Below are 14,450 nucleotides of genomic sequence, written 5' to 3'. Positions count from 1 at the left end.
CAGCTTAAACTTTAGTCACTTAAATTATCGTGTTGGTTTGCTGGAGCTAAGGAGGGGAAGCTGGTATTGGATGATTGCAATAACATCCACCATCTCTTTAGACCTCTCTAATGCACGGTTATCTTCAGACACAAATGGATTGGTTTCTCTAGAAGCGACCAGCTCCTGGAATAATGAACTTGCCAGGCCACCTATTAAGAAGGTAAGTCAATTTAACCATGAGTTATGGAAGTGAACTGTAGAAACTGGAGTAGTTCTTGGAGCATGAGGCTGTAAGGTCAGGATCAGAATCTGGTTTATTATCACTGATGTCATGAATTATTTTGTGGCAGCAGTACAGTGCAATAATTTTTTAAAGTTACAATCAGTATAAAAAGTTAGTGCAAAAAGTGAGGTAATATTCATGGTCTGTTCAGAATTCCGATGGTGGAGGAGAAGGAACTGTTCCTAAAATGAGTGTCTTCAGGCCTCCCTGCTAATGAGAAGAAAGCATGTCCTGGAAGGTGAGGATCCTTGATGGATGCTGCCTTCTTGAGGCATCACCTATTGAATATGTCCTTGATGGGGAGGATAGTGGTGGCCGTGTTTACAAATATCTTCCGTTTTTTTTTTTTTTTTTTTCCAGACCTGTGCATTGGTACCTCCATGCAAAGTAGTGATGTAACCAATTAGAATATTCTCCGTCGTACATCTATAGAAATTTGTGAGAGTCTTTGATATTCCAAATCTCTCAAACTCCTAATGAAGTATAGTCACTGGTGTGACTTTGTAACTACATCAATATGTTTGGCTCAGGGTGGATCTTCAGAGATTGGTCCTTTGGAGTATGCACACCTCTCCTTTGCATGTTCTACCAATCTGTTGTCACCAGTTGAATCTTCTACGTGGTGGTGTGCTGGGGCAATGGCATCAACATTGGTGATGTCAACAGGCTCAAAAAAACTGATTAGAAAGGCTGGCTCTGTTATAGGAGTCAAATTGGACACACTGGAACCCTATGAAAAATTCTGACAATTCTGGACAATTGTTTCTCACCCTCTGCATGTCACTTTGGCTGAACAGAGGAGCACTTTTCTTAATAGACAACTGCGCTACTCCAAAGAGTGCTGAATGAGGTTATTCTTGCCCTCAGCCATTTGGCTCTATAATGAGTCAATCTATAGCTGGGGAAGTGATGACCCCCTCCTGTTATACTGTTTGTGGTAACTTTTTTTATTCTTTCTACTTTTTTAATATTTATATCTGTGTACCTGTAATGGTACACTGTAATTTCCTTTGAGATCAGTATATTATCTATATTGACCCCTAATAGTCCCCTCATTGAGGACTATTGTGTTCTACTGACTTCCCCATCTGGAATTCTACAATCAGTTCCTTGGTCTTACACCTGTTGAGTGCAAGGTTACTGTTGTGACACCACTTAACCACCCAATCTATCTCTGATTTGGTAGAACTACAAATCATCAATGCAAAAATTCTCATCTGGCCAAGGGTTTAAAGTGTCAAAGAGAACAGATGAGTAATGGATAATGATGTCTAATATGACGGTAATTAGGATGTGAAATTCACTATAGGGATTTGTAATATAGGGAAGTTCAATTTCTTTCCAAAGAAAGCTAGATATGAAAGGGAGCTGGCAGTGACTCAATGGGCCAATGTCTTTGTGCTGTAACCATATATTTGTATCAGTAAATTCTCCTCTTTAGTACATAAGCTATTCCTGTCACTTGCCCTGGCCACACCATCATGGCTATTACTGCCAAATGAAGTTATACTTTTATTCTGGCACTTCTCCATCTCGGAGCATCTTGTGTTGTTCCAGTCAAGTATTCAAAATCTTCATGTATTTTCAAATTCCTCTCTACCTCTAATCTCTGAACTATAGCCCTTATTGGCACTCCTCTTCCATTTTTTTACAGATTGACTGTCCCTTGGTTTATTTTAACTTCAATCCACCATTAGGAACTGCCTTCAGCTAAAGCTGAATTCTGGTCCTAGATTTTCTTCTACTCTAATGCACTGTAACAGCCTTTCTTTTATAAAATCGTCTAATATCCCTACCTCTGATTAAATAGCCTTTAAAGCTTTGTGTAGGGCTCAGATTAATCTCAATTATGGGGCTGAAATGCTATAATAAAGGCACTAAAATATTAATGCTATCTGCAGTTCTGTATATTAGCAACAAAACAAGCAAATTCCTGATGTATAAACCTTGAGGCCTTGTCTTTTTACTGGGATAGGTAGTAAATCCTCTGAATTCGTACATTTGGGGGGGGGAGGAACTACTTTGTAATGCTTTAACATCTCTGTTGGTTACAAATTGCCAAATGAGCCATATTAAATAACCATATTTTAAACCTGTGTTTTTTATGCAGTGCAGAAAGGATAATGAAGATGACACCGTTCCTTGTTCAGAGGTGAAACAATCATTAATCTCAAGTAAGTGTTGTGCTTTTGCCTTGCTTTCATGCCCATTGATATTTTGTACTACTGTCGCAAGTTACAGTTGTTAGAAGTGAGCTCCACATAAATATCAGCAGGGATCTTTGACATAACAACTTCAACAATTTCTACCCTCTCTCTGGGTTTATTGGCACAGAAATGTCAAGTGCTGTAACTTGGCATCTCAAATATAATATCTTCCTCTTAAAACATAAGGACAGCAAATGTAGTTTTGGAACTAACTGTCGTTCTTTATTTCTGGACAAGTTCCTGGGCCATACCACCAAGCAGGTTCACCTGCTATTGAAATGTGAGGGAAGCATGAACTTGAAGTCTTATTTGCTATTGTTCCACTTGAGTGTAAGGGTGCCCACTACCTGTTTAACAGATTTTTGTTTTTGTTTCCTTTTCATCCCTTGAAGGTGTGTATTTCTGACTTCACTTTTTTTCTGAACCACTGGTGAAATTGTACTTGTCATAAAGGCCATTTTTCCCCCCATCAGGTCTGTGTAGGCTCCTGAGGAAACCATTGCATTTTCCAGTACACTTGATCTTTTATGATAGCCCTGTCAATTTTATTCTGATTTTTGTTGACTTGAGTGGTAATTTACAAGACAAATAGCATGTCTAAATATGGCATGAAACTGCTGTCAAAATCCCTGCACAAAAACTGGTTTCCAGTCAAACTGCAGCAGTAGTTAATGCTGTAGGGATACCTTCTATCCATTAATTACCTTAATTTTAAAGTTGTGAAGCATTTTGAGCATTTGCTCTACAAATTTGGATTTTATTGAGCTAAGCGATTTGAGACTATTGCAATATTCAAGTATTATGTTTTTGATTCTGTGGGAAATCCTGTTTTGCTGATGATGTAATTTGAAATTTGTCCAAATTGGAAACCCCGCAACCCCTCGACTTTTTTTGAGCCACTCAGCCACCTCCTTTCTTCCTAATCACGAGGAATTCTGCAGATGCTGGAAATTCAAGCAATACATCAAAGTTGCTGGTGAACGCAGCAGGCCAGGCAGCATCAACACAAGGAATTCTGCAGATGCTGGAGGGGTCCTGACGAGGGGTCTCAGCTCGAAACGTCGACTGTACCTCTTCCTGAGTGCTGATGAGGGGTCTCGGCCCGAAACGTCGACTGTACCTAGAGATGCTGCCTGGCCTGCTCCTTTCTGCTATGTACAATATGCAGAACTGAGGGAATACTCCATCTCCTATGCAGCTCTAGCAACATGAATTTCAGCAATGTCAGCAGTGTGTTTGATTCACATTTGTTTTGTCTATGAATATCCACTCTCCAATATTGATGCTGTTGAGCTACAGTACTTGTGTCTGCAAAATGTGTCACAAACTCTGCAAGCTCTTGGCATTTCCATACCCTCTAAAATTCATTATTGGAGCTAGCTGGCTATCTTTATTTCTAACAAGTTCTTGATTCAGACTCACCTGGCATTGTTTCCTTTTTTGACTGATACTCCTCGCTTTCTTGAGTATCTTTGTACAATGTTGACTATTTATTGCACAATCATACTTCAATTATTTGTCTCCCTTTACTGAAGGATCTGGTGGTTTAATATGCTCACTTTCTAGAATTGGCTTACGTATCTTTCCAGTAGTTGTCTTTAATTCTACAGGTCTTTAACAATCTATCAAGCTCTTGTAGTATCTTTGGTATTACAGGTATGTGCATCGTGTATCCTGTGTTTTTGTTTTTCCTTTTTTGATTTAATTTTATTTCTGCTGGTTGAGGTCATGTCAACAAAATAAGTAAATGCACAATCAAAAGGTAAGTTTTCAGGTCATAGCTTCCCAAGTTAATAAGTGCAAATTTTGGATTGGCAACTTTCTTGACTCCTGGGTGAATGATGTTTGGATTGAGACCAATGTTGTAGTTTGAGCATACATTGCAGAATATCATTGAAGCAGCAGTCTCTAGTTTAAAGTTAATCTATTCTTGTCTCCATCTGCTTTATCTTTAAAAAATGCAAAGAGGTTGAAATCCTGACCAAAATTTGTCCCTTGGTCAGTTTTAAAGAACTGTCAATTGATCTTGGGTGTTGGGCACACGGTCAAGTGGTTAAGGCGTTCGTCTAGATATCTCAAGGTCGCTAGATCGAGCCTCAGCTGTGGCAGCGTGTTTTCTGTCCTTGAGCAAGGCACTTAATCATACATTGCCCTAGTCTGTGCGAGGAGTGGCGCCCCAACAGACTTCCAATCTGCGCCTTGTAAGGCATGAAAATGCCCGATGCAGGCCTCCCATGGTCTGAGTCGACGTTTCCCCCCCAATTGATCTTATTTTGGGCATGATATTGCACTTTTTTTTTTGTATAGTCAAGTTTATATAAAGGTAATGTGGAAATATAATCAGTGCATTATTGAATATATCATTTCTTGGAGACACAATTAAAACTGACTTTGTCTTCTGGCTTATTTTCAGATTTATAATTTGTGGAATCTTTTTAAAAAATCAAAAATGAGGCATAGTCATTATTTTTTATTTAAATACAGGCAATGTTTTTGTGCAAACAGTTAAAGAAAAATTTGAAGAGATGACTAATGAGAAACAGAATGAGGGACAAATTGGAAACCACCTCATCCCTGCAGTAACCTCAAGTACCAAAGCCATTCAGGCAATGCTGCTTCAGAAGTCTACGTCTAGTGCCTCTCGTGTTATTTGGATGAAAAAGGTAAACTGCACACTATAGTTAAGGTTGGTTAATTCTGAGAATGAATCAAGACTGAAATGTGAATGGTGTTGTGTACAGTAAAACTTTCCCAATCTGATAAATGCCTATTTGAAAGCTTTCATATTTTTGCGTCAAGCTCACTGGGACCCTTGTTTCTGTATTTCATGCTTGTTTAAAAAGCAGACAATTATATTAATCAAGTTATTCTTAATTTGTACTGTATTTCAGAATTAGATTTTTCTCCCTTAATAGTTTAGGCTTTTGGTGGAACACTGGTCCTTGGGGCTAATTAGTATCCTGTAATGTAAAAGATAACTATGTTTGCTTTTTGTGTAGTGGGGTGGATTTTCAGTCCTGTTTTTTGTCTAGGAGCGGGAACGGGAGCTTGCAATGCTTCGGGGAAAGACTGAAGGGAAGAATCCATGGGTAGAAAAGATGTCGAAGTCCTGCACGGGAGGAGAGGAAACTCCTAAGGTAAACAATGATTAATTCTATTCTTTCCGGAGTAATATGTGTGGGTGAAGTCTTTCTAACTGGTTTTCCAATAGTGTTTCTATTATCACAGTCAACACAATGTTTAAGTCTATTTTCCTTGGTAAAGGTCAAGATTTGTAATAAGTTATTTGCCAATTTTACTCGCTGTCTGCAGTGGGCCAGTTTTTAGTCTTTTATGTACCAGCATCGGACAGCCACCATTATGGGCCATACCACTCTTGGGATGTGCTGAATCTGGAGATCCTGACATGGATCTATTGCTCATGCTATTTGTGTCCATTTGTCTCTGAATTCATGCTTCACTGAATGCAATGCCAACCTGATGATGCTGCAACAGCATTGTATGTGATGGATAATTGCAGGTTCATTAAACTAGCATGCAAATACCTTGCAATACTGCATCCAGTTGCAAATGGCAGCAAACTATTTAATGCAAATGTTCCCAACCTTTTTTATGCCATGGGTCCTTGCCATTAACGAAAGGGTGTGTTTCCCCACCCCCCACCCACCAGGTTGGGAACCCCTGAACAACAGCCCATGTATCATCAGTAGTATAAACCAATATGTGCTGGTGGGGCAAAGGTGTCAGTCGAAGCTAAAGCATCAATGATGCTTGCGAATGCATTCGGGTGGATATTCTTTTCTACCTCCATGAAGTCTTTGATCTGCAAACCAATTTAATATCAAGAGACGGATAACTGCTTTGGATGCAGCAAAGCTTTGCTACTACCAGGATGTACCAGCACAACCATAACTCCTGACATCCACTCTAAATTTGAGGAATTGTACAAGTGTATCTTCTACATTACAGGAAGCTTGCACTACTTTTGTTAACACCCCAAATGATCACTCTACATGGTTTTTATTTATAATTTGCTGGAAACATTATAGTCCTTTATTACCTTTGATATTATTGCTGAGCTGTCATATTGAATGCATTTACACAATGGTCAGTTTCATTTGCAGCAACTAAGGAAACAATAGATGCTGCACAACCAGACTATGATCAGACAGGGTTAATGAATAAGTAACAATCATGCCTACCAGTTACAGCTGGATGAACATTCATGTCTAATATTTTTCCCATGACACTTACTGGTGAAATGCCATCATCTGCACTCAAGTCAGTGAAGACCCATGTTACCATTAAGATAATCTGTTGCTGTACTAGGTGAAACTGTGCTACCATAAAACTATCATTTTTCTTCTCTCAAAAGGATAATAACATTCCAGATCAACAGGAAGAAATGAAGGAAAACAAAGAAACACAAGTGAACACTATTCATGGCAAGGATACCACTGTGGGGTTTGGGAACACTGCAAAGTCTGAGGAGATCCTCCATATTACTGAAGACAATGGTAACACTCTTGTTATCTTGCCTGTTGTATGCAGATAGCAGATTACTTTGCCACCATGTAGCCTCTGTGTCTTGCTCTCCTGTACTGCTACAATCAAGCAAAAAACAGATTTTTCATTCAGCTGCTGGTCATCTTGAGCTATTAATTTCGAACATTTTTGTTTTTAATTTTGTATTGTAATAGGGTAGGGGAAAACTTTAAATCCATAGGACCCACCTTTCCATGTAACTCACATTTGGATCAAATATGGGAATAAAATCAATTCTTGAGCTCTGCTCCACCTTAATTCACCAGTTATATCCTTATATCATTGAGCTCTTTAAGTTCACAACTGACTAAAAATGCATGATTGACTTTATTTTTACCTTGTTTGCATTCCTTCAGTGATGTTTAAAACATAATGTGTTCATCCTAAACTAGGTGATTGCAAGGGAGATGAACCAATGGATTGGTCTACTCCCTTAAGGAAGGTTACCTTTGCATTAGAGCCACAAATCATTCCATCATCAGAGTATATAGAAAGTGAAAGTAATGAAAAGTGCCTCTCAGATGGGTATGAGAACCTTGTGGCCATTTAAAAATGGTCAGATGCAATTTAATTCTGTGTAATATTAATGCATTGAGAAATATAAGGGATACATCTAAAGTAGAAAGATTGTCCTAATAGTACTCGTGTACTATTCATAAAACATTCCCTATTATTGACTCAATGATCAGATTCACTACGCTTTGGCTTATAGTGGACCATGTATCCAGTGGAAAGGACATGCCACCAGGCTCAATGGCAGCTTATATCCGGCTGTCCTAAAAGTCTGTTGTAAGACCCTAGTACAATAAGATACTTTTGACCTCTCAATCTACCTCATCATGACTGTGCATCTTATCATCTACCTGCACTGCATTTTCTGTTTCCGGAACACTTTATTCTGCACTCTATTGTTTAATCCTGTGCTACATTGTAATGAATTGATCTACATGATTGATATGCAAGATGTGCTTTACACTACACCCTGGTACATGTGATGTTAATTTAAATCGGTAAATGTACTAAGAAGTAGATTTGGAGCCCAATAACATTGGGATAAAAAAAGTTTCTGAAACTAACATTGAACAGCTTGGCAGAAATTATTTTCTAATTTTGTTTGAAACTAAGTGTATTGGAATTTATGCATATTGCACCAGATTGTTGAGATGGGGCTTAACGAAGGGGAAAAGCTTGGCTAAAATCTCTTTACTCAGCTAGTTTAACTTGACTATCTACAATCTTACTGAATTTCCAAATAACCAATGTACTTTGTTTTTACTCCCTTGAAGAACCTGGTCATTTTGAGTCTTTATTCCCATACTGATTATTGTTGGTATTCCTTTTGTATTATTGGCTGGTGGTTTATAACTTTAACATAGTGACTGTTCAGCAGAAACCCCAGGTGTGGCTGGTGCTGAAATTACTCTTACTACCCTTTGTCCGGTCAGATGTTTTTTCAGCATCTGCTTATTGTCCAGATATACCATGACATATGATCTACTTGGTTGTGATTAGCTCTGTATAGTTATTTAGACTTTTGACCTGGTAAAAGAATGGGATAGAGGCTGCTACAATTATACCATGTCTTGGTTTAACCTTCATTTGATGAATGGAATTTTACATGACCTAATGTTGTACCAATGCTACCTCTGAAATTTCCTTTACCATACTTGGAGGTTTTGTTTCTCTTTTTAGAATTGGGATTATCTTCTGAGGAAGCACCAACTAGCTCTGAAATAACTGAGTTGTTTAAAGATGTATTTGACACAGACCATGCAAATAAACAAATGGAGAATAAATCCAACCAAATGGTGACAGAGTTGGAAAACTCTAAAACTGAAGTACAGAATAATGAGGTGAAATCTGAGCACAAGACAAAAGATGAAAAAGAGGAAGCTGAACCGACTCTTTCTAGTGTAACTGTGGTGTCTCCTATTAATAAATCTATCAAGTCAGATGCAGTGGCTCTGGTGAGTATAGTGAGGACCTGATTTGTGTGTTATGTACTGTGGTTTAAATTTTTACCACACTGATTGTTTTAAGTATGAATAGCAAAAAAGTCAACAATTTGCCTATAATCTATAATAATGACAGTCTGCTTTCCCATTCTCCAGTTCATGATTTTTTTAAAACATGCAAATATTTGTAGTGGGATGCTTAGGTTTCTAGAGTTTGTGGTAGATTTCATGACACTTTTGTGTATTTACTATTAGAAAACTTTCAAAAATTGTTTAAAATGGACACTGCTTAAGAGCTTCAGCTGGTGTAGAGCACTTGATTCATAATCAGGTTTATCATCATTGTATGATGTAAAATTTTTTTTGGCAGCAGTACAGCTTAAAGTTCAAAGTGAAGTGCAGAGACATAAAATTACTATAGGTTACAAAATATTTAAAAGTAGTGATGAGTTGGGGTTCATGAATGAACCATGCACAGATCTGGAAGGGAAGAAGCTGTTCCTGAATTGTTGAGTGTGGGTCTTCAGGCTCCTGTACCACCTCATTGACAGTAGTAATGAAAAGAGAGCACATTCCAAATGATAATCTTTGGAGATAGCTACTACCTTCCTGAGGCACTACCTCCTGAAGATGTCCCCAGAGGTGGAGAGGGTGTGTCCATGATGGAACTGGCTGAGTCTGCAACATCTGCAACCTCTTGCAATATAAATTCCGAGTGCACCCAAGAGCCAATGTTTCCCTCGTGATAGACAGAGGGTGAACATTCTGTGGCAATAGGCACTTCATGAGCATGGGCTGTTTCAGTTACTCTGGCCAAATTTGTTTTGATTTTCGCTTAAACCTGTGACTATCTCGACTGTCCTTAATTGCTCATTCTCTTCAGTGCGGCTTAAAAGGGACAGCATATCACATTTCATTCAGTCATTCTGTGTTACTTGCATCTTGGAGGAATTGGGAGGAGTAATTGATTGAGTCCCTCCAGACATCTAAAACGAGACTAGTATTATTCCATCCTCCTGTTCACATTGGCATCTGTTTAATACAATTGCATATTCAATAAATCTTCAAGCTAATTTAATATTTCTCATCTAAGAGGTTACATGATAGGTAACAAATTAAGTTTCTTCTCTCCTGAGCTTTCTTTTGATAAATAATGAGGAAAGTGTTCTCTTCAGATTTGATTTTAATTTTTTTTTTTTTTTTGGTTTTGAGCCATTCTTCTGATTTCACTTTCAGATGTTGCCACAACAAATTGAACCTGTATGGATTATTAACATCAGGTTTTCAAAGCTTTTTTGTCTTTATTATTTCCAAAACCTTTATTTTAGATGAGATTCTGAAATTCTTCCCATTTTTGACAAATGAACAAGGTTTTAGATTTTTTTTTTAAAAAGCGTAGCAGGTGACAGCACTGTGGTAGACAGTGTTCGGATCAACAAGCAAGACCCTGTTCGATTGGGTGGGCAAAGTCAATTTTAGAGATTAACTTTATTAAATATTTGTTTAGGTTGCAGCCTGGATGACTGCACAATTTCCTGAGCTGTCAGGCAGCAATGGTAAGGTAAATGTACTTGTAGTTGATAATTTAGTTGGATCTCATTTCTATGGTCAGTTCAAATTCATAACTTCAATGTACTTTCTAGAATTTCAGGATTTGATTTTTTTACAATTGATATTGGATTAATGTAACACGTCAAGATTTTTATTTTTTGTATTTGGATAGACCTCATTGCTAACATCACTGAACAACAATCTATCTGAATCTTGCTGCTCCATCTATTCCTCTCTCAAGCTGGAGAATCCTGGGCAGAATCAAAATCCAACTGGGGGTATTTCATCAGAGGTGGATAGCATACCACTCTACAGGTAATGAAATGGCCTTTTCTTTATATGGATACATCTGTGGGCACGAATGTCTAGGGAATTGAATCTACTCCAAATTATATTTAGAAGTGCATTGATCTATTTGTAGCTCTTGGACGAAACTTCATATCTCAAAATAGCCCTTCTAATAATCATATATATAATCATATAACAATTACAGCACAGAAACAGGCCATCTCGGCCCTTCTAGTCCATGCCAAACTCTTACTCTCACCTAGTCCAAACGACCTGCACTCAGCCCATAACCCTCCATTCCTTTCCTGTCCATATAGCTACGACCACATCAAACCTGCCTCAACCACTTCCGCTGGAAGCTCGTTCCACACAGCCACCACTCTCTGAGTAAAGAAGTTCCCCCTCATGTTACCCCTAAACTTTTGCCCTTTAACTCCCAACTTATGTCCTCTTGTTTGAATCTCCCCTCCACTCTCAATGGAAAAAGCCTATCCACGTCAACTCTATCAATCCCCCTCATAATTTTAAATACCTCTATCAAGTCCCCCCTCAACCTTCTACGTTCCAAAGAATAAAGACCCAACTTGTTCAACCTTTCTCTATAACTTAGGTGATGAAACCCAGGTAACATTCTAGTAAACCTTCTCTGTACTCTCTATTTTGTTGACATCTTTCCTATAATTTGGTGACCAAAACTGTACACAATGCTCCAAATTTGGCCTCACCAATGCCTTGTACAATTTCAACATTACATCCCAACTCCTATACTCAATGCTCTGATTTGTAAAGGCCAGCAGACTACCAAAAGCTTTCTTCACCACCCTATCCACATGAGATTCCACCTTCAGGGAACTATGCACCATTATTCCTAGATCCCTCTGTTCTACTGCATTCTTCAATGCCCTACCATTTACCATGTATGTTCTGTTTTGGTCTTAGCAATGCCTTTCTGTGTTCACTTAGATTGTAAATAGCTATTAAGCCCTGCTTCACTATTCTCTGCAAAATAATAAAGAAATTGGTTTGCTGTATCTTGATTCCATCCGTATTGTTTCTATAATCTCTTAAAATCTTTGGCTAGTAATGGAACTTCTGGTTCATGAAAACCTACCCTTGCATCTTTTAAAATTTAATGTGTGGTAGTATTACTAGATTTTTTTTTGCTGACTTCACAAGCAACAGTGCAGGCATTAGAAGATCGGGAAGTATATTTTCTAAGTGAGTAACTTCCCAAGCCAGATGAAATACCCCCTTGGCAGTTAAGTGAAGCTATAGAGAAACCAGCAAGGATCTTATTCTCCAGAATCCTGGCTTCACTTAGGATGTAGAGGGCTACTATTCTGGTTGCAATACCCAAGTGTGGACTGTTATAGATTACAGCAGAATCTCCTGATGATAAATTATGAAGAAAACAAAAGGTTGACTTGATCTTCATTGTGCATGGGCTAATTAAGGACAGTTAGCTTTGATTCATTGATGGAAAAATTGCTCTTGAGGAGCTGTCTTGAAAGTGTAACAAAGACATCTTTTAAATTTTGATGTAGGTTGACAATATTGTGTGTGACAGACTGTTCAAAAAATTGAAAGCTTTGAGAGGGAAGCAAATTGGATCACCTGGACTGGCAGGAACTTGTGTTTTTATGATAGCAGCTTCCAATTACTTTCTACAAACCCTTCGTTAGCAAACCCTTTTTGATAGATATACAACTTCATATCTATCTGAATTTTTTGGAATGTAGAAAGTTAGTAGGTAATGTGTGTAACCTTAAGGTTAATGTGGGTAGGAGTGCATGTAAAATGTTGTACGCAATATCAGTAACCAGATCAGATGGCCAACAATGTGGCAAATGGAATTGTTGGAAAGTTGGGGAAATTCACTGGGGAGCACAGGATTCTGTAGATGCTGGAAATCCGGAGTAACATATACAAAATGCTGGAGGAACTCAACAGGACTGATGAAGGGTCTTGTCCTGAAACATTGACCATTTTTTTCCCCTCCATAAATGCTGTCTGACTTGCTGAGTTTCTTCAGTATTTGTGTTGCTGAGCAGTATACAATTCTGACAAGTGCAGATGAACAGAGAAAGCTGGAGTGCATTTCCATTTATTCCTGTTGGGAATTAAGCAGGGCTTAATAGCTATTTATGGGAATGGATTAATTATGCAATGTAAAATCTTTATTGGCCAAGACAAAAAACGCAGAGATTTTTATGCCAAAACTGTAAAGATATTTGGACTACAGATGCAATAGGATACATTTGTATGCCACATTTCCCCGAAATGCAGCGGAGAGAGTACAAAAGTTGCAAGCTTGCCGCACAACTCAGCACAGATGGAAGGTGTGTAAGGAGCTGGCCAAATTCCAACCTGGGACTGCTCACCTCAATCTGGTGCAAATGGCCCATGGTGTAGTGGCATTCTGATAACTGATTGGAAGTTAAGTAGTGTTTTCCCTCTAATTTAATACATAAAATGTGAAAGCATTTGGGTGAATCAGCTTTGCATTTCTTCTAAGAACAATATAAGCTTTAAAGTACAGAGCACACAGTAGTCCAGTCTACCAAATCAGTACTGCTTCTCCTTTATGCTAGTTCTGCTAGATAGAAATGTGACCACTCATTTATCAGCTCTGGGTTTCTTGTGCCTAACTGCAGCATTGACTCTCCAAATTACCTTTTTTTGGGTCTTGATTTGTTCTGTGTTTTTCAATATCATGAAAGTCTATTGATGCTTTTTCACCTCATTTACTTCAACTTCACAGTAATTAATTTTGCTCCTTCAACCTTTTTCCCTCTTTTTTGAAGTTTTACATTTTAAAGATTTATGGTTTAGTATAGTTTCTCATCGTCATTAATACAAAGATTTGGCTGATGATTTCTTCCTCCCTGCCCCCCCCCCCCACCCAAGTTAATTACTTGTGTTTCTGTTGGTGGACTCCACTTTCGAATTTATTCTTAATGATACTGCACTATTTATTTTAGGAGTGGCACAGCATGTATCTGCCAGAAATTCAAGAGTGACTAGGGACAAATATGAGTGTAGTTGCTATTATTACGGACAAGGTGCTGGGGAAACTGAAAGGTCTGAAGATAGACAAGTCACGTGAAACAGATGGACTACATCCCAGGATTTTGAAAGGGGTAGATGAAGAGATTGTCAAGACACTCAGTAGTGACCTTTGAAGAATTCCCCTGGAATGGTTCTGGAAGACTAGAAATCTGCAAATTTCCCTCCACTCTTTAATAAGGGAGCAAGGCAGAAAAAAATAATCATAGACCAGTTAGTCCGATTTGGTGGATGAGAACATGTTGGAGTCCATGTATAAGAATGGAGTTTCAGGGCATTTGGAGGCACATGATAAAGAAGGCCAAAATCAGCATGGTTTTCTTAAGGGGGAAATCCTTGCCTGAAAAATCTATGGAAATTTTTTAAGGAAATAACAAGCTGGATAACATGGAGGGTTATGAGCTGAGTGCAGGTTGGTGGGACTAGGTGAGAGTAAGAGTTTGGCACGGACTAGAAGAGCTGAGATGGCCTGTTTCTGTGCTGTAATTATATATACAAACCAGAGTCTGTGGATGTTGTTTACTTGGACTTTCAAAAGTCCTTTGACAAGGTGCAGCACATGAGGCTGCCTAA

General features: G+C 38.4%; 1 protein-coding gene across 5 annotated transcripts in view; it reads left to right on the top strand.

Moving 5' to 3' along the window:
- Positions 1-14,450, top strand: part of LOC140210228 (anillin-like) — a 69,740-nt gene that overhangs the window by 17,387 nt on the left and 37,903 nt on the right. For 4 of the 5 annotated variants that reach the window (XM_072279105.1, XM_072279106.1, XM_072279102.1 and 1 more), the window contains exons 4-10: positions 102-202; positions 2,376-2,439; positions 4,957-5,135; positions 5,505-5,609; positions 6,848-6,989; positions 8,710-8,984; positions 10,696-10,838. In XM_072279105.1, coding sequence (XP_072135206.1) covers positions 102-202; positions 2,376-2,439; positions 4,957-5,135; positions 5,505-5,609; positions 6,848-6,989; positions 8,710-8,984; positions 10,696-10,838 — 1,009 coding nt within the window. The remainder of the gene's footprint in view (positions 1-101; positions 203-2,375; positions 2,440-4,956; positions 5,136-5,504; positions 5,610-6,847; positions 6,990-8,709; positions 8,985-10,695; positions 10,839-14,450) is intronic. The other variant, XM_072279104.1, reaches the window with a different exon arrangement.

Source organism: Mobula birostris, chromosome 15, assembly GCF_030028105.1.
Source record: "Mobula birostris isolate sMobBir1 chromosome 15, sMobBir1.hap1, whole genome shotgun sequence".
NCBI classification, from domain to species: Eukaryota; Metazoa; Chordata; class Chondrichthyes; order Myliobatiformes; family Myliobatidae; genus Mobula; species Mobula birostris.
The sequence above is the reverse complement of the archived record's forward strand: the minus strand, read 5'-3'. Positions and strand labels throughout refer to the sequence as shown.